Source organism: Silurus aristotelis (assembly GCF_946808225.1).
Source record: "Silurus aristotelis genome assembly, chromosome: 3".
Classification (NCBI taxonomy): domain Eukaryota; kingdom Metazoa; phylum Chordata; class Actinopteri; order Siluriformes; family Siluridae; genus Silurus; species Silurus aristotelis.
This window is the reverse complement of record NC_139576.1, coordinates 2,158,551-2,186,514: the sequence shown is the minus strand read 5'-3', so window position 1 is coordinate 2,186,514 and position 27,964 is coordinate 2,158,551. Positions and strand designations below refer to the sequence as shown.

The 27,964-nt window shown below is 35.5% G+C and overlaps 1 protein-coding gene across 4 annotated transcripts in view; it reads right to left on the bottom strand.

Moving 5' to 3' along the window:
- The window catches only part of thsd7ba (thrombospondin, type I, domain containing 7Ba), a 291,739-nt gene that overhangs the window by 133,861 nt on the left and 129,914 nt on the right, over window positions 1-27,964 (bottom strand). For all 4 annotated transcript variants that reach the window (XR_014532628.1, XM_083536063.1, XM_083536062.1 and 1 more), the window contains one exon: window positions 9,988-10,188. Coding sequence is in view for 3 of the 4 variants with exons in the window: in XM_083536063.1 (XP_083392189.1) it covers window positions 9,988-10,188 (201 nt within the window). In the remaining variant the exon portion in view is untranslated. The remainder of the gene's footprint in view (window positions 1-9,987; window positions 10,189-27,964) is intronic.

The window sequence follows — 27,964 nt, the reverse complement described above, 5'->3', positions numbered from 1 at the left end:
TCATGTAGGAGTTACTGTATGTTCCTTCCTTGGAGCACTTTTGATAGATTCTGACCACTGCAGACCAGGAACAGCCCACAAGAGCTGCAGTTCTGGAGACGCTCTGACCTAGACGTCTAGACGTCACAATTTATCAAATGCACAAATCCTCACGCTCGCCCGTTTTTCCTGCTTCTAACATCAACTTTGAGGACAAAATGTTCACCTGCTGCTTAATAAATAAATCCACCCACTAACAGGTGCCATGATGAAGATCATCAGTGTTCCTTACCTAACCACTCAGTGTTATAATGTGATAATGTTCTACCTGATCTGTGTTTATACACTGTATATATTAATCAGCCATCTTTGAGTTAAACATGACCCTATTCTGCCTTCTGTAGCAGATCATCTTCATCGACCAATCAAATTTATTTACACAACGAATTCAAAGGCTCTTGAACCGTCTCTGGTCGGAAGTTAATGACAAACACGGTATATTTCTATCTGTACTTATGGAGACGTAAGAACAGGTTCGAAAGATGTAACAGGAAGCATCATTACATGATAATATCACTTTATATTGTCTTTTAATTGCCATAATCTTGATGCTCCCCAATAAGAGTCAGTATGATACAGAACCCCTGGAGCACAAAGTGGTTAGTGGGGCGATACTAGAAACCCAGAGCTTTAACCACTGAGCTATTACTTGAAGAATTTAAGACTCTGGGTTTAGCAGGTCATGGGTTCAAACTCCACTTCCCCAAGATGTTACAGGGAAATGATCCACAAAGGCTCTGATGTGAACTGAGCCGGTGGCGACTGGGGTGAAGGAAAAACTCCCCGAGATGGCATAAGAAAGAAACCTTGAGAGGAACCAGACTCAAGAGGGAACCCATCCTCATCTGGGTTGCATCAAATGTCTATTTATTGCAGATATACGATGTTGCGGGGTGCAGTGATGATGATCAGAAGCAAACTGTAGTCCTGAGTCAGTGTAGGAGACTGTTGACATTAACTACAGTCCAATCCATCCTTAAAGCTCCCGTTCTTACTCAGGAATTTCATGGAACCACCTAAGTTGATGAGAAACCGTCCCAAGCTGCAAGTGCTTCATTCCTCTTCACATTCTGCTGCAACGAATTATTATTATTAACAGAAGATATAGTTTTAGTCCTACAGCTCGTTTCCCTGCCACTGTTACTACATGTACTACCGGCTGTCACATTACATCACCATGGCAACATACAACACTCTATACAGCTGTGGCTTCCTTGAGATGTTAGTGGGGCAAAAATAAACAAATGATTTGGCCATATTTTTGGATGATATTTAATATAAAATTAATAATTGAGCTATAAACAACTTTCACTTATTCTGCTCTATTGATTATAAACCAAATTGCCCTTCCTGGGCCCCTGAGCAAGGCCCCTAAAACCATAGCTGCTCAGCTGTATGAATGATGTAATACAATAAATGTTAATGTAGGATGGACCCTCTAGTGGTAGTAGCTCACTGGATGAACTGTTGGCTTTCTGATCAGAAAGTTGTGGGTTCGAATCCCAACACCACCAGCTGTTAGTGCTGGGCCCTTGAGCAAGGCCCTTAACCCTTAAGTGCTCAGTCTGTTGTACATTTATAGAAGTAGCACTAATGTGAGCTTTTATACAATACGTTGAGCTTTAGCTTTGTACATCATCAGAGTGAGAAGTGAATCTTTGTGAACATTCCACATTTACTCCTCGTTTGCTGTTATAATGAGCTCCACTCTTCTGGGAAGATGTTCCACTAGGGTTTTGTGGAGATTCATTCAACCACAAGCGTGTTAATAAAATCAGGTACTGATGTAGGTGAGATGTGGTGAGGAGGCCTGGCGTGCAGTCAGTGTTCACATTCATCTCAAAGGTGTTCAAGAGCTCAATAGATCTTCCACTCCAACTGATGTAAAGCATCTCATGGAGCTGGCTTTGTGTATGCTCCTGCTGGAACAGGTTTTAGTCTCCTAGTTCAAATGTAGGTAAAATGTCATGCTCCTGCATCAGTTTGGGGAAGAACCATGTTTTTATATGCAGATCAACACTTTATATAAATTGTAATAACACACAGTAGATGTTCAGAGCAAAGGGAATGTAGGTCTGATTTCCTGACTGCACTACGGTCAGGCAGTTCAGATAAAAAGCATGAACCTCACACAGGACTTTGAGAAAGATTTCAAACAGGCACTTTCCTGAATAAAAAAGCAATTTTTTCCAACGTTCTCGCAGGAGTCTCGCATTTTCCATTTCTTAACAGGATTGAAGTCGGCTTCCTGTTTAAACTCAACACAGCAGTGAAACAGGAATCCTGTCAGCAGACATAAAGGAGAGCCAGAGACGAGCTCGAGGAGGAAGCACGAGAACAAATCTGGCTGCTGTGAGAAGTTGGGCGACTTTAAGGAGATGTGGAATAGTGAGATGGGATCTGCCAGTCTTGGTTTAGAGAAGATGGAGGCCATCGCTGAAGAAACTAAAGGAACTGAGAAATGCAAACACACGGTGCATGGAGCAGAGACAGAGCTCAGAGAGAGAGAGAGAGAGAGAGAGAGAGAAAGAGAGAGAGAGAGAGAGAGAGAGAGAGAGAGAGAGAGAGAAGAGAGAGAGAGAGAGAGAGAGAGAGAGAGAGAGAGAGAGGCTGACTGTCAGCTCGGAGAGAAAGCTCAGAATCTGTCCCATGTAATCGCACCAGACACCTCACCCAATTTCAGTGTAACGGAATCTTTAAAGTCTGAAATAAGCTCGCCGCTGTGTCTTCTGTTAAACCTCCGTCTTTCTCCATTTTCCGTGTTAGTGGGAGTAAATGGCGGACATGCTGCTGAAGCTCTGCAGGGTGAAACGCTAATGAGTCAGGCTGCTCTTTGAAAAGAAGTTCTGAGAAACTCGTTGGACAAATTTCTCGTGGACATACAGTATTTTTAGTTCTGCAGAACAACAATGCAGGTGAGAGCAACTTGTAGAAGCGAGGAGACGCTTTTTCAGAACCCAAAACAAAACTGGCTACGGATTGCTGAATATGGTCGAGTTAGTCATTAGGTGAGCACAAAAGCAGGACTTATAGATGCATGTTTCCTCAAATCCAAGTAATTTCACTTGTTTTAAAATCAGACCAGTTCAGAGCAGTGATAGTTTAGTGATAGTTCAGTGGTGGCTCAGCGATGGCGCAGCGATAGTTTAGTGGTGGCTCAGTGTTTGCTCAGTGGTGGCTCAGTGGTGGCTCAGTGATAGCTCAGTGATAGCTCAGTGTCAGTTCATTGATGGCTAAATGATAGTTCAGTGATGGCTCAGTGATAGTTCACTAGTGGTCCAGTGTTGGTTCAGCTGTAGTCCAGTGAGGTCTCACTAATGGCTCAGTAGTGGTCCAGTGATGGCTCAGTGATGGTTCAGTGACAGCTCATTTGTGGTCCAGTGATGTTTCAATGTTGGTTTAGTGATGGTTCAGTAGTGGTCCATTGATAGCTTAGATATAGCTAGATAGTAGTAGTCCAGTGATGGCTCATATATGGCTTAGTAGAGGCCCAGTCATTGCTCAGTGATGTCTCAGTAGTGGTTCTGTGATAAACCAGTAGCAGCCTGGTGGTGGCATAGTGGTGGCTCAGTTCTTAATATCTCTGATCAGCTACATGCTCAGAAGGTCAGAGGCTCAAAGCCACTTTTGAGCCACCTGTGTTCTAACCAGTTGGAAAATGTAAAGAGAACATGAGAAGAACACCATGGATCAGTAGCCAGTTTAAGAATCAGGAATGCCAAAGCTGCTCATGCAGGGCTCGTGAGCAATGGTCAGCTGCTCAGGTGCATAATGATATTGTGATAAAATTATTCTACCAAAAAGAACTCAGGAAACAGAAAATGAGATATAAGAGTATAGAGGAACTTTATTTCCTTAAAAAAAATGGAAAAGAGAGATTTTTTTTAGGCTCGGCAGCGTAAAAAGCAGCGTGTTCGCGCGATCTGAAGCCTTCAGCTGTGTGTTTGTAAAGAGAGCCTGGCGAGTCAGGAGGGTGTCAATCAAACGTGACAGGCTTCGAATCTTTTCTCGCCGTAGAAGAAAACAAATCAGTGCAGCGGTGGGACGGAGCCGTGGGGGTTTGATATCATACGCAGGGTTTTTTTTTACAGCGTAAGGTGAGATTGCATGCACTGCAGGGTGAATCAAGAAATGGCTCATGTATGGAGAAGAATCATTTCTGGAATAAAGATTTAAATTATATCGCAATATCTTACAGTGAGGAAAAAGGAATGCCTTGTTTAGGATCTCTGTGTGTGTTTGTGTGTGTGTGTGTGTGTGTGTGTGTGTGTGTGTTATAGTTCTTTACTTTACAAACACACACAGTTTCAGCCAATCTCATCTTCATCTTCATCTTGAGTATCTATAGAGTAGTCTTGCATGCATCACATCTCAGAACAATCTTTTTTTTGATCAGCTTTATGAAAGAAAAGATGCAGCTTCTCTCTAAAAGCTCCAGGAGGCGTGTCATGGGCGGAGTTAAAGATTATTTCTATAACTTTGTGGTGTGTGTATGTCACTTGCCGGTCCAGAGAGCGTTAATCAAGATGCCAGACAACAGTGTGCATTGGACAGCGTGTGGTGCTGAAGTTTCTTGTGAACAAAGGTGTAAAATCCACGGCTATCTACAGAAGACTATAAGCACAGTACAGTGATGACACGCTCAGATGTTTCAGAGACGGCCGACAGTGATGATCCCATCGTAGTGGTTCCCCGTTGACGGAGTGAAGCAGGATGTACTGGGATGAGTGTATAAATGTAGCAGGAGAGAATTTCCAAAAATAACTGCAGTTTCCACTCTTTAAAATGTGTTCTTTTATTTGATAAAACATACCCGTCTCAGCCTCTCGAAAGAAATATACGCACATTTGCATACGTCTGAAAATATACACGAGTACATTTATTTCCTCATGTTCTCTATTGTACAGAAAGTAAGCAGAGATCTGATCTTGAGCATTTGTAGTAGCATGGATCCTCAGAGAGCACAAAAAGAGATTGTTATTGAGGATATAATGCAGCAGGAACCGGCCAATTTTTTTTTCCTCCTGACCTTAATTACCTCGAGAGAACTCCGGTGAAAATCCTTCAGTGAGGTCGAAATGAAGCTGCAGTGAATTGGACTCGTGTCCCACAGAGCTTTCCATTACACACAGACCCGAGGCTGAGGCTGAGCAGGACACAGCGCTGGGTTTAAATAGCAAAACTCCGAGCACTCCCAGGCTGATTCGCTCGAACCGCTCGCCGCTCGTGAGATCAGAATCAGCAGAGCAATTCTGATGCTAATAACTATCATTATGTGCTTCTCTCCTGCTGCGCTAATCTGCTTTATCTATAGATATGGACCTAATTAACTTTTACCTCAATCTGGAAAAAGAAACTCCGGCGTTCATTAAAAGCGCTCTTCTGAGTATGAGGTCAACAAGGAATTGTACGAAAAAACAGACCAAGAGCTTTTATTATTCGCTTCCTGCCATCAAATGAGTATTAAAGACCAGCACATTTATTTTGAGAATAAATATAAAGTGAGGAAAATAAGTATTTGAACACCCTGCTATTTTGCAAGTTCTCCCACTTAGAAATCATGGAGGGGTCTGAAATTGTCATCGTAGGTGCATGTCCACTGTGAGAGACATCATCTAAAAAAAAAAATCCAGAAATCACAATATATGATTTTTAAACTATTTATTTGTATGATACAGCTGCAAATAAGTATTTGAACACCTGTCTATCAGCTAGAATTCTGACCCTCAAAGACCTGTTAGTCTGCCTTTAAAATGTCCACCTCCACTACATTTATTATCCTAAATTAGATGCACCTGTTTGAGGTCGTTAGCTGCATAAAGACACCTGTCCACCCCATACAATCAGTAAGAATCCAACTACTAACATGGCCAAGACCAAAGAGCTGTCCAAAGACACTAGAGACAAAATTGTACACCTCCACAAGGCTGGAAAGGGCTACGGGGAAATTGCCAAGCAGCTTGGTGAAAAAAGGTCCACTGTTGGAGCAATCATTAGAAAATGGAAGAAGCTAAACATGAGTGTCCATCTCCCTCGGACTGGGGCTCCATGCAAGATCTCACCTCGTGGGGTCTCAATGATCCTAAGGAAGGTGAGAAATCAGCCCAGAACTACACGGGAGGAGCTGGTCAATGACCTGAAAAGAGCTGGGACCACCGTTTCCAAGGTTACTGTTGGTAATACACTAAGACGTCATGGTTTGAAATCATGCATGGCACAGAAGGTTCCCCTGCTTAAACCAGCACATGTCCAGGCACGTCTTAGGTTTGCCAATGACTATTTGAATGATCCAGAGGAGTCATGGGAGAAAGTCATGTGGTCAGATGAGACCAAAATAGAACTTTTGGGTCATAATGCCACTAAACGTGTTTGGAGGAAGAAGAATGATGAGTACCATCTCAAGAACACCATCCCTACTGTGAAGCATGGGGGTGGTAGCATCATGCTTTGGGGGTGTTTTTCTGCACATGAGACTTGGCGACTGCACTGTATCAAGGAGAGGATGACCGGGGCCATGTATTGCGAGATTTTGGGGAACAACCTCCTTCCCTCAGTTAGAACATTGAAGATGGGTCGAGGCTGGGTCTTCCAACATGACAATGACCCGAAGCACACAGCCAGGATAACCAAGGAGTGGCTCTGTAAGAAGCATATCAAGGTTCTGGCGTGGCCTAGCCAGTCTCCAGACCTAAACCCAATAGAGAATCTTTGGAGGGAGCTCAAACTCCGTGTTTCTCAGCGACAGGCCAGAAACCTGACTGATCTAGAGAAGATCTGTGTGGAGGAGTGGGCCAAAATCCCTCCTGCAGTGTGTGCAAACCTGGTGAAAAACTACAGGAAACGTTTGACCTCTGTAATTGCAAACAAAGGCTACTGTACCAAATATTAACATTGACTTTCTCAGGTGTTTCAAATACTTATTTGCAGCTCTATCATACAAATAAATAGCTAAAAAATCATACATTGTGATTTCTGGATTTTTTTTTTTAGATTATGTCTCTCACAGTGGACATGCACCTACGATGACAATTTCAGACCCTCCATGATTTCTAAGTGGGAGAACTTGCAAAATAGCAGCGTGTTCAAATACTTATTTTCCTCACTGTATATATATATATATATATATATATATATATATATATATATATATATATATATATATATATATATATATATTACACACTATATTTCCAAAAGTATTGGGACACCTAGTAATAAGTACGGTATGTGATTTTTGAGCATCGCATTCCACATTTAGTCACTTATAATTCCCTTCACTCTTCTGGGAAGATGTTCCACTAGATTTTTGGAGTGTGTTTATGGATATTTGTGTTCATCAGCCACAAGTGTATTATGAAAGTCAGGTACTGATGAAGGTGAGGAGACCTGGGGTGCAGTCAGCGTTCACATTCATCCCAAAGGTGTTCAGTAGGGATGAGATCAGAGCTCTATAGCAGGAGATCTTCCTCTCCATAGCATGTAAACCAGATCTTCATGGAGCTCACTTTGTGCACAGGGGCATCACCATGCTGGAACAGGTTTGGGTTTCCAAGTTCAAGTGAATGCAGAACTTTATTATAGCGCCATCTAAAGACGTCCTGCACAATTGAGTGCCTCCAGTTTTGTGGTAACAGTTTGGAAAAGAACCACATAGAGCAGGAAAGGTCAGGTGTCCCAATACTTTTGGCAATAGAGTGTGTATACAACAAGCTAATGTGTTATTATAGTTAACGATAACTCAAACTCTGCATCTGTAACATGCTGATGCGGATTTTATATTCCTTCGAAGCGCTGTTGTATAAAAGAGGCTGCTGTGGCACGTCGCTTTAATCCACTCTAATCAGTGTTTCCTCCGTCGTGGATTTGCTGAAGATGTATCAATCTTCTATCAGTCACACTTCTTAATGTGATACGAATTCACAGGTCGAAGTTCTACAAACTTTTGAAATGCAGCGAAGCTTCTTCGCACTGATCTCACACACACACACACACACACACACACACACACACACACACACACACACACACACATACATACTGTATATATATATATAGCTTCATTATTTAAATTGTGATTGTAGAGACTTTAAAAATTTTTTTTACAATAAATGTATTTTTAAAGCAGCTTTACAGAGATAACGTGGTTATAATGTATAAAAGAGTGTCTAAGTTTAGTTGCTATAAGTTTGTTCTTTATAATTTTGTCTCTAAAGACTGAGCCAGTGGCGACTGTGGTGTTGGAAAAACTCTCCTTTATGAAATGAGGAAGAAACCTTGAGAGACTCAAAAGGGAACCTCAACACCGAATGTCCATTCATTACAGTTCCATCATCATTGAGGAGCTGTTCAGTGGTGGGTGCTTAAATGACTAACAATCCTAATTTCCTTTTCCTTCTCTCTCTCTCTCTCTCTCTCTCTCTCTCTCTTTCTCTCTCTCTCTCTCTCTCTCTCTCTCTCTCTCTCTCTCTCTCTCTCTCTCTGTCTGTCTTGTCTGTCTGTCTGTCTGTCAATATAAACATGCTCCTGAGGTCCCAGTGACCATTTTTCTGTCCTGTTCTTCTCTTCAGATCTTCCCAGTTAATCCCAGTTTGAGTTCTCATCAATTATAGGCCACTCAAAGCAGCTGAGGATGATTCCACATCAACAGTTCCAAGATCCATGAAATTCCTGAGCAACTCAAGAACTTTGAGACAGGATTTGGACTGGAATTAATATCAACAGTCTACTACAATAGTTCAGGACCACAGTTCATCACTGCACACTTCACCAATGAAGAAAATGTAATGAATGGACATTCAGTGTCGAGGATGAGGATAAGTTCATTTTTGAGTCCGGTTCCTCTTAAGGTTCCTTGCCATCTCAGAGAGTTTTTTCCTACAGCACAGTCGCCAATAGCTCATTTATTAGGGGATAAACTTACAATTATATTTCTAAAGCTGCTTTGAGACAGTATTCGTTGTTAAAAGCTCTCAACAAATAGAGAAGAATTTAATTGACCTGTTCATGCAGAAGTTCTTGAGTTGCTCAGGAACTTCATGGATCTTTAGGCTGTTCATGTAAAACCATCCTCACATAGAATGGCCTCCAATTGGGCATCAGGATAAATCGGGCCGACCGGAAGAAAATAAAAGGACAGGAAGTCTGGACACTGGTAAAAAAATCTTTTCAGGTCTGGATAAATTCCTTGTAAGTACGCAGGGTAAAGAACGCGTTAAAAAGTCCAGCTACATTTCATCCCGTTTCTCCGTGACGCACCTGCTCACACGCTCACGGGGTCAATTCTCATCACGCGCCTTCATTAGCTCGTTTATTGCCATCCTCTCCTGCCTCTTTAATAAACCTACATATAATCTATTGTGACAGAATGATAAAGGGGGTAAAAAAAGACGATGCAATTAGGCGTAAAGGCGAGGGGAGATAGATGGCCAATTACACTCGCATCAGCTCCACCATCCACCTGCCTCCACATACCTCTTACATAAATTGGGTCACGTGACTTTAAATTTTTTTTTTACTATTTTTCCAAATACCACCACAGAGAGTCTTTGAAAAGTTCAGAAAGATCATGAAGGAGGCAGACTGTAAAATACAGCGTCGAGGAACAGTCACTTTTTATAGATCCGCTTTAAAAGACCAGGCACATCCTCAGGGATTTAACAAGAGGCCCGTAAAACCGGCGGGAAGCGTTTTGAGGATGTTCTCAATCAGGAGTTTGTCAGATTGCATCGGAGCCTTGCAGCCTTCAAAGCACCATATATTTGGGCGCCCGCCGAACTCCACTAATCATTTCCTCGAACCAGCAGCGGGTTGAAAAATAAAATATAAAAAGGTCGGATGAAAGCGATGCCTGAGCTGCAGCACCACAAGTCAGGAGCTACCGATCGTTAAAAAACAATCAAGGACCGTACCTGAGTGTTCAGAAAAACTGCCAAAGTAATGTTACGGTACCTTCAGAGTTGACGCAGGTCACGGATCGCCTTCTGACGCCCGAGCCGCAGGTCCCCTCGTTAGCCCTGCATGCTCCTTCATCCTCAACCTGCCACTGGAAACACACAGGATCTTCACAGGGAATGAACTCCAGCACATGGCCGCAATCTATCGAGATTCCAGATCCTTCTCCCAGGACTCGCCTTCTCCTCTCTCTGTAGCCTGTGGAGAACCACACACGAGTAGATCACAACAAGCCGGAGTGATGAGGAACGTGTGTGTGTGTGTGTGTGTGTGTGTGTGTGTGTGTGTGTGTGTGTAAGAGAAAGAAGCAATGATTGAAACCACGTCATCCTCGTAAATAGCAGTCTCCTGACACGCTAATCTAGCAGAGGCACATTTCTCCACAACGTTCTTGACGGATTCATTAGGAGTAAAAACACATCCTTATCAATTACGCATCCAGAATTGAGAAGATTTACGCTGAAGGTTGTGGCCAAGCAAGCAGTGTATTCATCCAACATTCATCTGACTGAAACTGGATGATGTTCTGGACATTTGCATTACGTCTATTGAAACCTGAATCCAGAACCAAACATCTGCACAAGCACCTGACTACCATCCAAATGAATGTAATGTTTTATGTACAAAATACACTATAATGGCAAACGTTTGCGGACACCTGGTCATAAGTACGGTGATTTTTGAGCATCGTATTGCGCATTTAGTCCCAATTTGCTCTTATAATTATCTCCAATCTTCTCAGAAGTTCTAATAGATGTGTATAGAGTATATAGTATAGTGTATATAGTATAGAGTATATACAATATACTCTATACTATATACACTATACCATATACACTATACTATATACACACTGTATACTCTATACACTATACTATATACTATATACTCTATACACTATACTATAGACACTATACTATATACACACTGTATACTCTATACACTATACTATATACTCTATACACTATACTATAGACACTATACTATATACACACTGTATACTCTATAGACTATACTATATACTATATACTCTATACACTATACTATAGACACTATACTATATACACACTGTATACTCTATACACTATACTATATACTATATACTCTATACACTATACTATAGACACTATACTATATACACACTGTATACTCTATACACTATACTATATACACACTGTATACTCTATACACTATACTATATACACTATACTATATACACTATACTATATACACACTGTATACTCTATACACTATACTATATACTCTATACTATATACACTATACTATATACACACTGTATACTCTATACACTATACTATATACTCTATACTATATACACTATACTATATACACACTATATACTCTATACACTATACTATATACACACTGTATACTCTATACACTATACTATATACACTATACTATATACACACTGTATACTCTATACACTATATTATATACTCTATACTATATACACTATACTATATACACACTGTATACTCTATACACTATACTATATACTATATACTCTATACACTATACTATATACACTATACTATATACACACTGTATACTTTATACACTATACTATATACTCTATACACTATACTATATACACTATACTATATACACACTGTATACTCTATACACTATACTATATACACTATACTATATACACACTGTATACTCTATACACTATACTCTATACACTATACTATATACTATATACTCTATACACTATACTATATACACTATACTATATACACACTGTATACTCTATACACTATACTATATACTCTATACACTATACTATATACACACTGTATACTCTATACACTATACTATATACACTATACTATATACACACTGTATACTCTATACACTATACTATATACACTATACTATATACACACTGTATACTCTATACACTATACTATATACTCTATAATATATACACTATACTATATACACACTGTATACACTATACTATATACTATATACTCTATACACTATACTATATACACTATACTATATACACACTGTGTACTCTATACACTATACTATATACACTATACTATATACACACTGTATACTCTATACACTATACTCTATACACTATACTATATACTATATACTCTATACACTATACTATATACACTATACTATATACACACTGTATACTCTATACACTATACTATATACACTATACTATATACACACTGTATACTCTATACACTATACTCTATACACTATACTATATACTATATACTCTATACACTATACTATATACACTATACTATATACACACTGTATACTCTATACACTATACTATATACTCTATACACTATACTATATACACACTGTATACTCTATACACTATACTATATACACTATACTATATACACACTGTATACTCTATACACTATACTATATACACTATACTATATACACTATACTATATACACACTGTATACTCTATACACTATACTATATACTCTATACTATATACACTATACTATATACACACTGTATACTCTATACACTATACTATATACTCTATACTATATACACTATACTATATACACACTGTATACTCTATACACCATACTTTATACTATATACTCTATACACTATACTATATACACTATACTATATACACACTGTATACTCTATACACTATACTATATACTATATACTCTATACACTATACTATATACACTATACTATATACACACTGTATACTCTATACACTATACTATATACACTATACTATATACACTATACTATATACACACTGTATACTCTATACACTATACTATATACTCTATACTATATACACTATACTATATACTCTATAATATATACACTATACTATATACACACTATACTATATACACTATACTATATACACACTGTATATTCTATACACTATACTATGTACACTATACTATATACACACTGTATACTCTATACACTATACTATATACTCTATACTATATACACTATACTATATACACACTGTATACTCTATACACTATACTATATACTATATACTCTATACACTATACTATATACACACTGTATACTTTATACACTATACTATATACTATATACTCTATACACTATACTATATACACTATACTATATACACACTGTATACTCTATACACTATACTATATACACTATACTATATACACACTGTATACTCTATACACTATACTATATACTCTATACTATATACACTATACTATATACACACTGTATACTCCAAACACTATACTATATACTCTATACTATATACAATATACTATATACACACTGTATACTCTATACACTATAGTATATTCTATATACTCTATACACTACACTATATACACTATAATATATACACACTGTATACTCTATACACTATACTATATACTATATACTCTATACACTATACTATATACACTTTACTATATACACACTGTATACTCTATACACTATACTATATACACTATACTATATACACACTGTATACTCTATACACTATACTATATACTCTATACTATATACACTATACTATATACACACTGTATACTCCAAACACTATACTATATACTCTATACTATATACAATATACTATATACACACTGTATACTCTATACACTATAGTATATTCTATATACTCTATACACTACACTATATACACTATACTATATACACACTGTATACTCTATACACTATACTCTATACTCTATACTATATACACTATACTATATACACACTGTATACTCCAAACACTATACTATATACTCTATACTATATACAATATACTATATACACACTGTATACTCTATACACTATAGTATATTCTATATACTCTATACACTACACTATATACACTATACTATATACACACTGTATACTCTATACACTATACTATATACTATATACTCTATACACTATACTATATACACTTTACTATATACACACTGTATACTCTATACACTATACTATATACACTATACTATATACACACTGTATACTCTATACACTATACTATATACTCTATACTATATACACTATATTATATACACACTGTTTACTCTATACACTATACTATATACTATATACTCTATACACTATACTATATACACTATACTATATACTCTATACTATATACACTATACTATATACACACTGTATACTCTATACACTATACTATATACTATATACTCTATACACTATACTCTATACACTATACTATATACACACTGTATACTCTATACACTATACTATATACACTATACTATATACACACTGTATACTCTATACACTATACTATATACTATATACTCTATACACTATACTATATACACTATATTATATACACACTGTATACTCTATACACTATACTATATACACTATACTATATACACTATACTATATACACACTGTATACTCTATACACTATATACACTTTACTATATACACACTGTATACTCTATACACTATACTATATACTCTATACACTATACTATATACACTATACGATATACACACTGTATACTCTATACACTATACTATATACACTATACTATATACACACTGTATACTCTATACACTATACTATATACTATATACTCTATACACTATACTATATACACACTGTATACTCTATACACTATACTCTATACACTATACTATATACACACTGTATACTCTACACACTATACTATATACACTATACTATATACACACTGTATACTCTATACACTATACTATATACTCTATACTATATACACTATACTATATACACACTGTATACTCTATACACTATACTATATACACTATACTATATACACACTGTATACTCTATACACTATACTATATACACTATACTATATACACACTGTATACACTATACACTATACTATATACACTATACTATATACACACTGTATACTCTATACACTATACTATATACTATATACTCTATACACTATACTATAGACACTATACTATATACACACTGTATACTCTATACACTATACAATATACTCTATACTATATACACTATACTATATACACTATACTATATACACACTGTATACTCTATACACTATACAATATACTCTATACTATATACACTATACTATATACACTATACTATATACACACTGTATACTCTATACACTATACTATATACACACTTTATACTCTATACACTATACACTATACTATATACTCTATACACTATACTATATACACTATACTATATACACACTGTATACTCTATACACTATACAATATACTCTATACTATATACACTATACTATATACACACTGTATACTCTATACACTATACTATATACTATATACTCTATACACTATACTATATACACAATACTATATACACACTGTATACTCTATACACTATACTATATACTATATACACTATACTATATACACACTGTATACTCTATACACTATACTATATACTCTATACTATATACACACTGTATACTCTATACACCATACTATATACTATATACTCTATACACTATACTATATACACACTCTATACTCTATACACTATACTATATACACTATACTATATACACACTGTATACTCTATACACTATACTATATACTATATACTCTATACACTATACTATATACACACTGTATACTCTATACACTATACTATATACACTATACTATATACACTATACTATATACACACTGTATACTCTATACACTATACTATATACTCTATACTATATACACTATACTATATACACACTGTATACTCTATACACTATACTATATACTCTATACTATATACACTATACTATATACACACTGTATACTCTATACACTATACTATATACTCTATACACTATACTATATACACACTGTATACTCTATACACTATACTACATACACTATACTATATACACACTGTATATTCTATACACTATACTATATACACTATACTATATACACACTGTATACTCTATACACTATACTATATACTCTATACTATATACACTATACTATATACACACTGTATACTCTATACACTATACTATATACTATATACTCTATACACTATACTATATACACTATACTATATACACACTGTATACTTTATACACTATACTATATACTATATACTCTATACACTATACTATATACACTATACTATATACACACTGTATACTCTATACACTATACTATATACACTATACTATATACACACTGTATACTCTATACACTATACTATATACACTATACTATATACACACTGTATACTCTATACACTATACTATATACTCTATACTATATACACTATACTATATCCACACTGTATACTCTATACACTATACTATATACTATATACTCTATACACTATACTATATACACTATACTATATACACACTGTATACTCTATACACTATACTATATACACTATACTATATACACACTGTATACTCTATACACTATACTATATACACTATACTATATACACACTGTATACTCTATACACTATACTATATACTCTATACTATATACACTATACTATATCCACACTGTATACTCTATACACTATACTATATACTATATACTCTATACACTATACTATATACACTATACTATATACACACTGTATACTCTATACACTATACTATATACACTATACTATATACACACTGTATACTCTATACACTATACTATATACTATATACTCTATACACTATACTATATACACACTGTATACTCTATACACTATACTATATACTATATACTCTATACACTATACTATATGCACTATACTATATACACACTGTATACTCTATACACTATACTATATACACTATACTATATACACACTGTATACTCTATACACTATACTATATACTCTATACTATATACAATATACTATATACACTATACTATATACACACTGTTTACTCTATACACTATACTATATACTATATACTCTATACACTATACTATATACACTATATTATATACTCTATACACTATACTATATACACTATACTATATACACACTGTATACTGTATACTCTATACACTATACTATATACTCTATACACTATACTATATACACTATACTATATACACACTGTATACTCTATACACTATACTATATACACTATACTATATACACACTGTATACTCTATACACTATACTATATACACTATACTATATACACACTGTATACTCTGTACACTATACTATATACTCTATACTATATACACTATACTATATACACACTGTATACTCTATACACTATACTATATACTCTATACACTATACTATATACACTATACTATATACACACTGTATACTCTATACACTATACTATATACACTATACTATATACACACTGTATACTCTATACACTATACTATATACTATATACTCTATACACTTTACTATATACACTATACTATATACACACTGTATACTCTATACACTATACTATATACACTATACTATATACACTATACTATATACACACTGTATACTCTATACACTATACTATATACTCTATACTATATACACTATACTATATACACACTGTATACTCTATACACTATACTATATACTATATACTCTATACACTATACTATATACACTATACTATATACACACTGTATACTTTATACACTATACTATATACTATATACTCTAAACACTATACTATATACACTATACTATATACACACTGTATACTCTATACACTATACTATATACACTATACTATATACACACTGTATACTCTATACACTATACTATATACTCTATACTATATACACTATACTATATACACACCGTATACTCTATACACTATACTATATACTCTATACTATATACACTATACTATATCCACACTGTATACTCTATACACTATACTATATACTATATACTCTATACACTATACTATATACACTATACTATTTACACACTGTATACTCTATACACTATACTATATACACTATACTATATACACACTGTATACTCTATACACTATACTATATACTCTATACTCTATACACTATACTATATGCACTATACTATATACACACTGTATACTCTATACACTATACTATATACACTATACTATATACACACTGTATACTCTATACACTATACTATATACACTATACTATATACACACTGTATACTCTATACACTATACTATATACTCTATACTATATACACTATACTATATACACTATACTATATACACACTGTTTACTCTATACACTATACTATATACTATATACTCTATACACTATACTATATACACTATACTATATACTCTATACACTAAACTATATACACTATACTATATACACACTGTATACTGTATACTCTATACACTATACTATATACTCTATACACTATACTATATACACTATACTATATACACACTGTATACTCTATACACTATACTATATACACTATACTATATACACACTGTATTCTCTATACACTATACTATATACACTATACTATATACACACTGTATACTCTGTACACTATACTATATACTCTATACTATATACACTATACTATATACACACTGTATACTCTATACACTATACTATATACTATATACTCTATACACTATACTATATACACTATACTATATACACACTGTATACTCTATACACTATACTATATACACTATACTATATACACACTGTATACTCTATACACTATACTATATACTATATACTCTATACACTTTACTATATACACTATACTATATACACACTGTATACTCTATACACTATACTATATACACTATACTATATACACACTGTATACTCTATACACTATACTATATACTCTATACTATATACACTATACTATATACACACTGTATACTCTATACACTATACTATATACTCTATACTCTATACACTATACTATATACACACTGTATACTCTATACACTATACACTATACTATATACTCTATACACTATACTATATACACTATACTATATACACACTGTATACTCTATACACTATACTATATACACTATACTATATACACACTGTATACTCTATACACTATACTATATACACTATACTATATACACACTGTATACTCTACACACTATACTATATACTATATACTCTATACACTATACTATATACACACTGTATACTCTATACACTATACTATATACACTATACTATATACACACTGTATACTCTATACACTATACACTATACTATATACTCTATACACTATACTATATACACTCTACTATATACACACTGTATACTCTATACACTATACTATATACACTATACTATATACACACTGTATACACTATACACTATACTATATACACTATACTATATACACACTGTATACTCTATACACTATACTATATACAATATACTATATACACACTGTATACTCTATACACTATACTATATACTCTATAATATATACACTATACTATATACACACTGTATACACTATACTATATACTATATACTCTATACACTATACTATATACACTATACTATATACACACTGTGTACTCTATACACTATACTATATACTATATTCTTTATACACTATACTATATACACTATACTATATACACACTGTATACTCTATACACTATACTATATACACTATACTATATACACACTGTATACTCTATACATTATACTATATACTCTATACTATATACACTATACTATATACACACTGTATACTCTATACACTATACTATATACACACTGTATACTCTATACACTATACTATATACACACTGTATACTCTATACACTATACTATATACACTATACTATATACACACTGTATACTCTATACACTATACTATATACACACTGTATACTCTATACACTATACTATATACACACTGTATACTCTATACACTATACTATATACTATATACACACTGTATACTCTATACACTATACTATATACTCTATACTATATACACTATACTATATACACACTGTATACTCTATACTATATACACTATACTATATACACACTGTATACTCTATACACTATACTATATACACTATACTATATACACACTGTATACTCTATACACTATACTATATACTATATACTCTATACACTATACTATATACACTTTACTATATACACACTGTATACTCTATACACTATACTATATACACTATACTATATACACACTGTATACTCTATACACTATACTATATACACACTGTATACTCTATACACTATACTATATACTCTATACTATATACACTATACTATATACACACTGTATACTCTATACACTATACTATATACTATATACTCTATACACTATACTTTATACACTATACTATATACACACTGTATACTCTATACACTATACTATATACTATATACTCTATACACTATACTATATACACTATACTATATACACACTGTATACTCTATACACTATACTATATACACACTGTATACTCTATACACTATACTATATACTCTATACTATATACACTTTACTATATACACACTGTATACTATATACACTATACTATATACACACTTTATACTCTATACACTATACTATATACTCTATACTATATACACTATACTATATACACTATACACAAATACACAATGCAATTCCTTCTGTCCTTTTCTATACTTCTCCATCAACATCCTCAAAGCAAATAATGCGTCTGTGGTGCTCTTCCTCGGCATGAAACCATACTGTTGATCACAGATGATCACCTCTTCTCTCAGCCTTGTTTCCACTACTCTTTCCCATAACTTCATGGTGTGACTGATCAACTTAATTCCCCTGTAGTTACTGCAGGTCTGCACATCTCCCTTATGCTTAAAGATCAGTACCAGCCCACTCCTCCTCCATTCCTCAGGCATCTTCTCACCTTCCAAAATCCTGTTAAACAATCTGGTTAAAAACTCCACTGCATCTCTCCTAAACATCTCCACGCTTCTACCGGTATGTCATCTGGTCCAACCGACTTTCCATTCTTCATCCTCTTAATCGCTGCTCTCACTTCCTCCTTACTAATCCTATCTACATCCTGCTTCACCAACTCCACATCCTCCAACCTTCTTTCTCTCTGATTTTCCTCATTCATCAGCTGCTCAAAATACTCCCTCCATCTTCTCAACACACTCTCCTCACTAGTCAACACATTTCCCTCTCCATCCTTTATTGCTCTAACTTGCAGTACATCCTTCTCAGAGTTTGGGAAGAGTTTGTGCAGCTAAAAAGGAACCACAGAACCAGTTTACTTAAATATTCATTTTTCTACAACCCAGCAGCATCCGGTATTCCAGTGTTACAGAATTCACACTTTTGGATTTGCTGGATGAAAGCTGTTAAAGGCAACGACTGCCTCGGGTGCCTTTCCTTCTATATTACACATGGGACCCTTCAAACGACACTTTCTCACTCAGCAGCCTCTTTTGTTTACTTAGAAATGCCTTTTACACAAGACTCTAAAAACAGGCTGCGTTTTCTTTCTCCACCCCAAACACTGAGCAGAGCTTTCGGGGTTATTTGGTGGTGAAGTCTGATGATCTGTAATGCAGGTCACAATCAATGACTCAGGTACAAATACTGTTGTTTCTGATGGAGACTTTTTAAACACAACTTCTTATTACCGAGCATGAAGGTGTCACCTCACATTCTCTGCAAAGATTTCAGTACTTATAGAACATTTAGTTCAGGAACGGCAGCTTTAAATCTTTAAAAACAGGACCTTTGACCAAAAAACCCTTTAGCTCAGGAACATTTATGGCATGTGGAAGATGCTCTTAACCAGAGCAGCTTACAGTTTCCTTATTTATACACCTGAACAGCTATGAGGTTAAGGGCCTTGCTCAGGGGCCCAGGATGGGGGCAGTTTGGTTTTCCTGGGACTTGAACTCATGATCTATGGTTCCAAAGTCCAATGCCTTAACCACTAAGCTACTGTATAGTAGCTACCAGCTCCCCAGCAAGAACCTTTAGTTCAGGAACTTTAGCCTTAGATCTCTAGAACAGGTTTTTTAACACAAGAACCTTTAGTTCAGGAACTTTAGACTTAAATATTTAAAAGAGACTTTTAGTTTAGGAACTTAACTGTCAGATCTTTAAAACAGGAACTTTAAAACACAAGAATATTTAGTTCAAGAACTTTAGGAATAAATCTCTCAAAAGAGGACCTTTAACACCTTAAAGGTTCAGGAACTTTAACTACTTTAGATCTCTAGAACAAGTTCTTCAACACAAGAACCTTTAATTCAGGAACTTTAGCAAGTACAGCATGTGTTAGACACACTTATGCAGAGCGACTTATAGTTACCTTATTTATACAACTAAGCAGATATAGGGTTGAGGGCCTTGCTCAGGGGCCCAAAAATGGCAGTGTAGAGTAGCTGGGATTTAAACTCACAACCTTCAGCACCAAAATTAAATGCCTTAACCACTAAACCACAGTATGGTAGCTACCAGTGCTCCAGCCTTAGATCGTTAAAAACAAGACCTTGAACACAAGCAATTTTAGTCCAAAACCTCAGCCTTAGGTCTCTAGAACAGGATCTTTTTACACATAAACCTTTTAGTTCAGGAACTGTACACTTAAATCTTTCAAACAAACCTTTAGTTTAGAAACTTTATTCTGATATATTTAAAACAGGACCTTCAAAACACAAGAACATTTAGTTTCAAGAACTTTAGCCTGAAATCTTTAAAACAGGACATTTAGCACAAGAACCTTCAGTTCAAGAACTTTACTGCATGAACTTTAGCCCAAATCAATAGCAAATTAAGTTCAGCCCAAGAGCTTTAACAAAAAATTCCTGTGTCCCAGAACGTTGACCCACAAAACTTTACTCTGAGAACTTCTTAGAAGCACAAATATAACCTCCATGAACTTTAGCCCAAGAAAGAATCATCTAAGAGCTTCATCTTGATAAGCACCATTGCTTCCTCACATCTCCAGGCTCCCTGATTTGATTCTTAGCTTGAGTCACTGCATGTGTGGAGATTTACCTTCATGTCTGATTGATGCTTTAAGGCAGTGATTCTATGAACTATAACCCAAGAACCTCATTACTGAGTAGATCAGTTTCGAACCCTGGTTCGGTTGTTTCAGGTGTTTCTACATGGCCACCTTCAGAATTTCCAACATATTTTTTCACATTCCAGATGTTCGGATTCTCGTCTTAACGTAACGTGATAATTAAATGTTATGAAATACCTGATCTCAAACTGCTTCTTTCTTACAGTCGAGCTGAACCAATCTTTTAATGAAGGAGCTCCATAGTTTCATCCTCAGCTCATGGAGATGATGATGTTGATGCATTGTCCAGGAAGTGGTTTAAGTGCCTTTTTTTTCCCCACCACCATAAAACTGCCCAACGCTCCTCAAAAACTCCTCAGACTTTTAATATTATTCCATCATCAAAATCGTATAAAATTTTTTTAAATATATTTTAAAAGCAGACTGTTCAGGATTGTTTAAAAGTTATTTATCTTTTTTTATTTATTCTTACTTACTTAAGCTTAAAGTAACTGGTTTGAAGTTTTTCCCAGTAAAAAAAAGTTCAATAATCACACGTAGGACTTGTATTAGATTATTAGATTCCGATTGTTTGTTTTATGTCGACGCCAACACATTTTTTTTACGATCTAATAACAAATGATGAGTCTGCAGTATTGAGTCACCACAGACTTTCCAAACATTATCCAGTAGCTTCAAATTTTTGGGGAACTTTACTCTTTATACAAATTATTTGTCTTTTTTTTACTACAGTAAGATGTTCTGTAGTTTAATTTCAGTTTCTAATGTTGTTCAGTAACGACAAAGTACATTCAATAATGATTTATGTTGCAATCGGTGGAAGTTTTCTGGGAAACAGCAATGATTTCACTTTTTTGCTTTGTTTTTGCATCGTCACTACTGTGTGTTACACAAAGCGTCTTTATTTGAATAAATAATCGTGAAAGACGAATTGAAGAATAGCAAAAAAAAACAATTTAAGTGAATTGGACTAAATCTTGAATTGGACTAAAATGACTGCTTGAAATGTGTTTTAATGCTTAAGACCTTTTTGTTTTTTTTCTAAAACCTAGATATATTTTCTTATTTCAAGAAATCTTACCGCGTGTAATTATCTCACTGCACTGCACCTCATTTGACTTGTTTCTATTTATATTTAGACGCTTATTGTTTTGTTTTGTGAGCAGCCCAAGACCAATCCAGACTTCTTCATCAGTTTGACATGTCATGATCTCCAATATTGTAATCTGTGAGGAACTCCAAAACTTCCTCACCATCCCTTTCTGGTACACAGTGGACCCTCCTAGACATTTCTAGCTAGTCTAAATTGATAGCGGCGATAGAGGTTGATAGAGGTTGTCCAGCTCCGCATTCTGACCCATGATGGAGATGAAGCTGGTCCAAAACAGTTCTTACTCCTACTCGATTGTGTTTCTAGAGTAATTCCCAGACGCTGTAGATATCCCGGCCCTGCTTTCCACATGCAGACTCTCAGGGAGGAGAAACACTAGCGGTTAAACGACAACGAGAAATAAAACTCCTTTCAGATACGACATGATTTTAATGGTTGGTATTAAGTGCAAAGCTGAAAGCAACACATCTTACGGCGTGTTTCTCCAAAGCCTGGTTTGTTTTGCACCTGCCTGTCTTCCTCACTTCACCTCCGTTCCTGCGTTTCCGTGTCAGCGTGCTGCGTTTGGTGCCCGCGGCCGTGTCTCTCCCACGCTTCCTGACTCCACAGTCCTGGGAAAATCAGCGAGTCGACTGCGCCAGAGATCTGAGCCTTTGAAATAATCAGAACAGCCTGCAGCCCCGTTGCACTCGAAGCCCTTTAATACATCAAGGTTGTGTTTTTAGGTGTGGGGCTGAGAATCGCAAATAGGTGTAACACCCACCTGTTATTTACCTCTACACACTGAAACAGGAGTCCTGCACACAGCCCAGGATACAGATATACTTCTACACAGTCTGATACACGTGTACGGCTGGAGAATCGCTTTTCTTTTTCTCCTTCGTCTTCTTTAAATCCTCTTTTCATAACTCCAGCTAAAGTGATTACACCTCTCAGGTCATTTCTAAGCCTTTCAGCGAGTTTAAAAACAGGGAGAAAATATGATCTATAAATCACTGTAAATGGTGACGTCCTGTAGTTTGAGGTGCTTTTTGTTTTTACACAAACTGTATATGCAGGACAAGTGTTTAAATGCACTTAACAAAAAGGTTTGAGGACTCGTAAGCATAAGATTGGTAAGTGCAGTCAGACCTGGGGTGCAGTCAGAGTTCACTTTCATCCCAAAGCTGTTCAAAAGGTTGGAGCTCCATAGTCAGAGATCTTCCAACTCATGGAAAGCAGAATTGTATGGAGCTAGAAGACGTTCGATTCAATTTGGTTTCTTTGAGTTTGTGGAAACCACATATGGGTAGGAATGGCAGGTGTCCTAATACTTTTGGAGATAAAGTGCAACTAGTAAATTAATTTAATATGATAATTATTAATATATTTAATAAAGGCTGGAAGTTGTTCAGGTGTAAATACTGGATTGTGATTGGCTGGAAGGAGTTCAGGTGTGAATAGTGGATCGTGATTGGCTGGAAGGAGTTCAGGTGTGAATAGTGGATTGTGATTGGCTGGAAGGAGTTCAGGTGTGAATAGTGGATTGTGATTGGCTGGAAGTTGTTCAGATGTGAATAGTGGATTGTGATTGGCTGGAAGGAGTTCAGGTGTGAATAGTGGATTGTGATTGGCTGGAAGGAGTTCAGGTGTGAATAGTGCATCGTGATTGGCTGGAAGGGGTTTAGGTGTGAATAGTGGATTGTGATTGGCTGGAAGTTGTTTAGGTGTGAATAGTGGATCGTGATTGGCTGGAAGGAGTTCAGGTGTGAATAGTGGATTGTGATTGGCTGGAAGGAGTTCAGGTGTGAATAGTGGATCGTGATTGGCTGGAAGGAGTTCAGGTGTGAATAGTGGATTGTGATTGGCTGGAAGGAGTTCAGGTGTGAATAGTGGATTGTGAAAGCAGCTGTTTTTATAAAACTAAACAAATGAGATTTGCCTGTTAGTAAGTGACCTTCATTTTTATAAAAAAATGTTTTGACAACACACACACACACACACACACACACACACACACACACACACACACACACACCGAGTGAATGATGCCTTGACCTACTTAAACACTGGAGTAGAAATGCTCATACATATACACACCTTTAATACAATCAGTTCAGCCTCAAGACACACACACACACACACATAGCACCTCGGGCGTCAGGAGTACCTGGCAACCCGGAGAAAATAAGTGAGTGCACGGTGCAGATATGTATAATTAAAAAGCACAGCACCGCGATCGAATTTATTGCGAAGGAAAGAGCAGCGGAGAGAGAGGTGACGGTCACGCATCACTTCCTCTGTCCTTCCCTTTCTCATTCCTGCACTCGTTACTGCCGCAGAGATCCTGCTTTTCAGAGCGCACACACCTCTATTCACCCGCAGAGAGAAAAGAAACGTGGAAATGTGAACAAAACAGCTGAACTAAACAGACAAGCTGAATTAGCGCTTATGACTCTCAACCTGCCATGTGTGTGTGTGTGTGTGTGTGTGTGTGTGTGTGTGTGTGTGTGTGTGTGGGTGTGTAGGCTGAGGGTTCAGTGACGCCAAGCTTTGAAAAATATAAAAAGCTCGAAGGGAATGGAGATAAAAGATGCTACTAAAATAAAACTAGAAAAGGGCCACATGTTGGGTAAATAGGTTATTCTCCCTGCAGCGAAGGAAACCAGGAGCTAAAAAACTAAAGCATTCCTGAGGAATCTGAAGGTTTTGTATAACAGTGTCTGATATATGACGCTTTATAGCCATGTTGCATGCTCACTTTACTCACTTTACTCACTCATTCCTTCATATTCAGCTGTTCATTCACTCATTTATATTCCCATCATTAATCATGCACTTCCTGTTCAAACATAAACAGGAAGTGATGGAGATCCGTGGATAAGTTGCTGGATTTCTGAGTGGAACGTCATGAGTTCAAATCCCAGCACCTCCAAGCTACAGGAAGTCTAGGATTATTATATTTAATAAAAAATAATAATAATACTAAATCCTAACATGCAAGATGGACAGATTACAGATGTTTATCCGTCTCTCACGCTGTCAAATGAAAAGAACAGTGTCGAAGATCTGAAATGGACCAGTTTTGAATGTGAGCTTACAAGAAATGAAGTAAATATACAGCGTGAGAAAGAAGAAAAACAAACTAGAACGGTGTAGTCAGGAGAGAAAGATCTCTCTATCTACTGTATCGATCCATCCATCCATCCATTTATCTATTTCTCTGTCTATGTCATAGCCATAGATAATTATATATATATATATTCATTCATTCAATCATTTTCTCCCGCTTATCCGTAATTCGGGTCACGGGGGCAGCAGTCTAAGCAGGCCCCCGCCTTCGACTGCTGCCCAATCCTCACAGCACCGTCCCTTACGGTCCCTCCTGCAGGTGGTGAGCCCACGGGAAGCTATATATATATATATATATTATTAAACAATTATTATAATAATATTAATAATAATAATAATAATAATTAAATAAAAATAATAATAAATAAATATTAAATATTAAATATAATAAAAATAATACTACTAATAAGATAGATAGATAGATAGATAGATAGATAGATAGATAGATAGATAGATAGATAGATAGATAGATAGATAGATAGATAGTCATATTTTAATATTGTTATTTAGAATTGAATTTGTATTTAAATTAATTCTTCATTTTTTGAGTGTGTGCCCTCTATAGGTCAGGGGAGGAAACAGGAGTAAAGTTTTTTTCGTTCATGTCTTCTGATGTTTCTTTTACACATCAACGACATGACATCAAGTCAAGTCAAGTCAA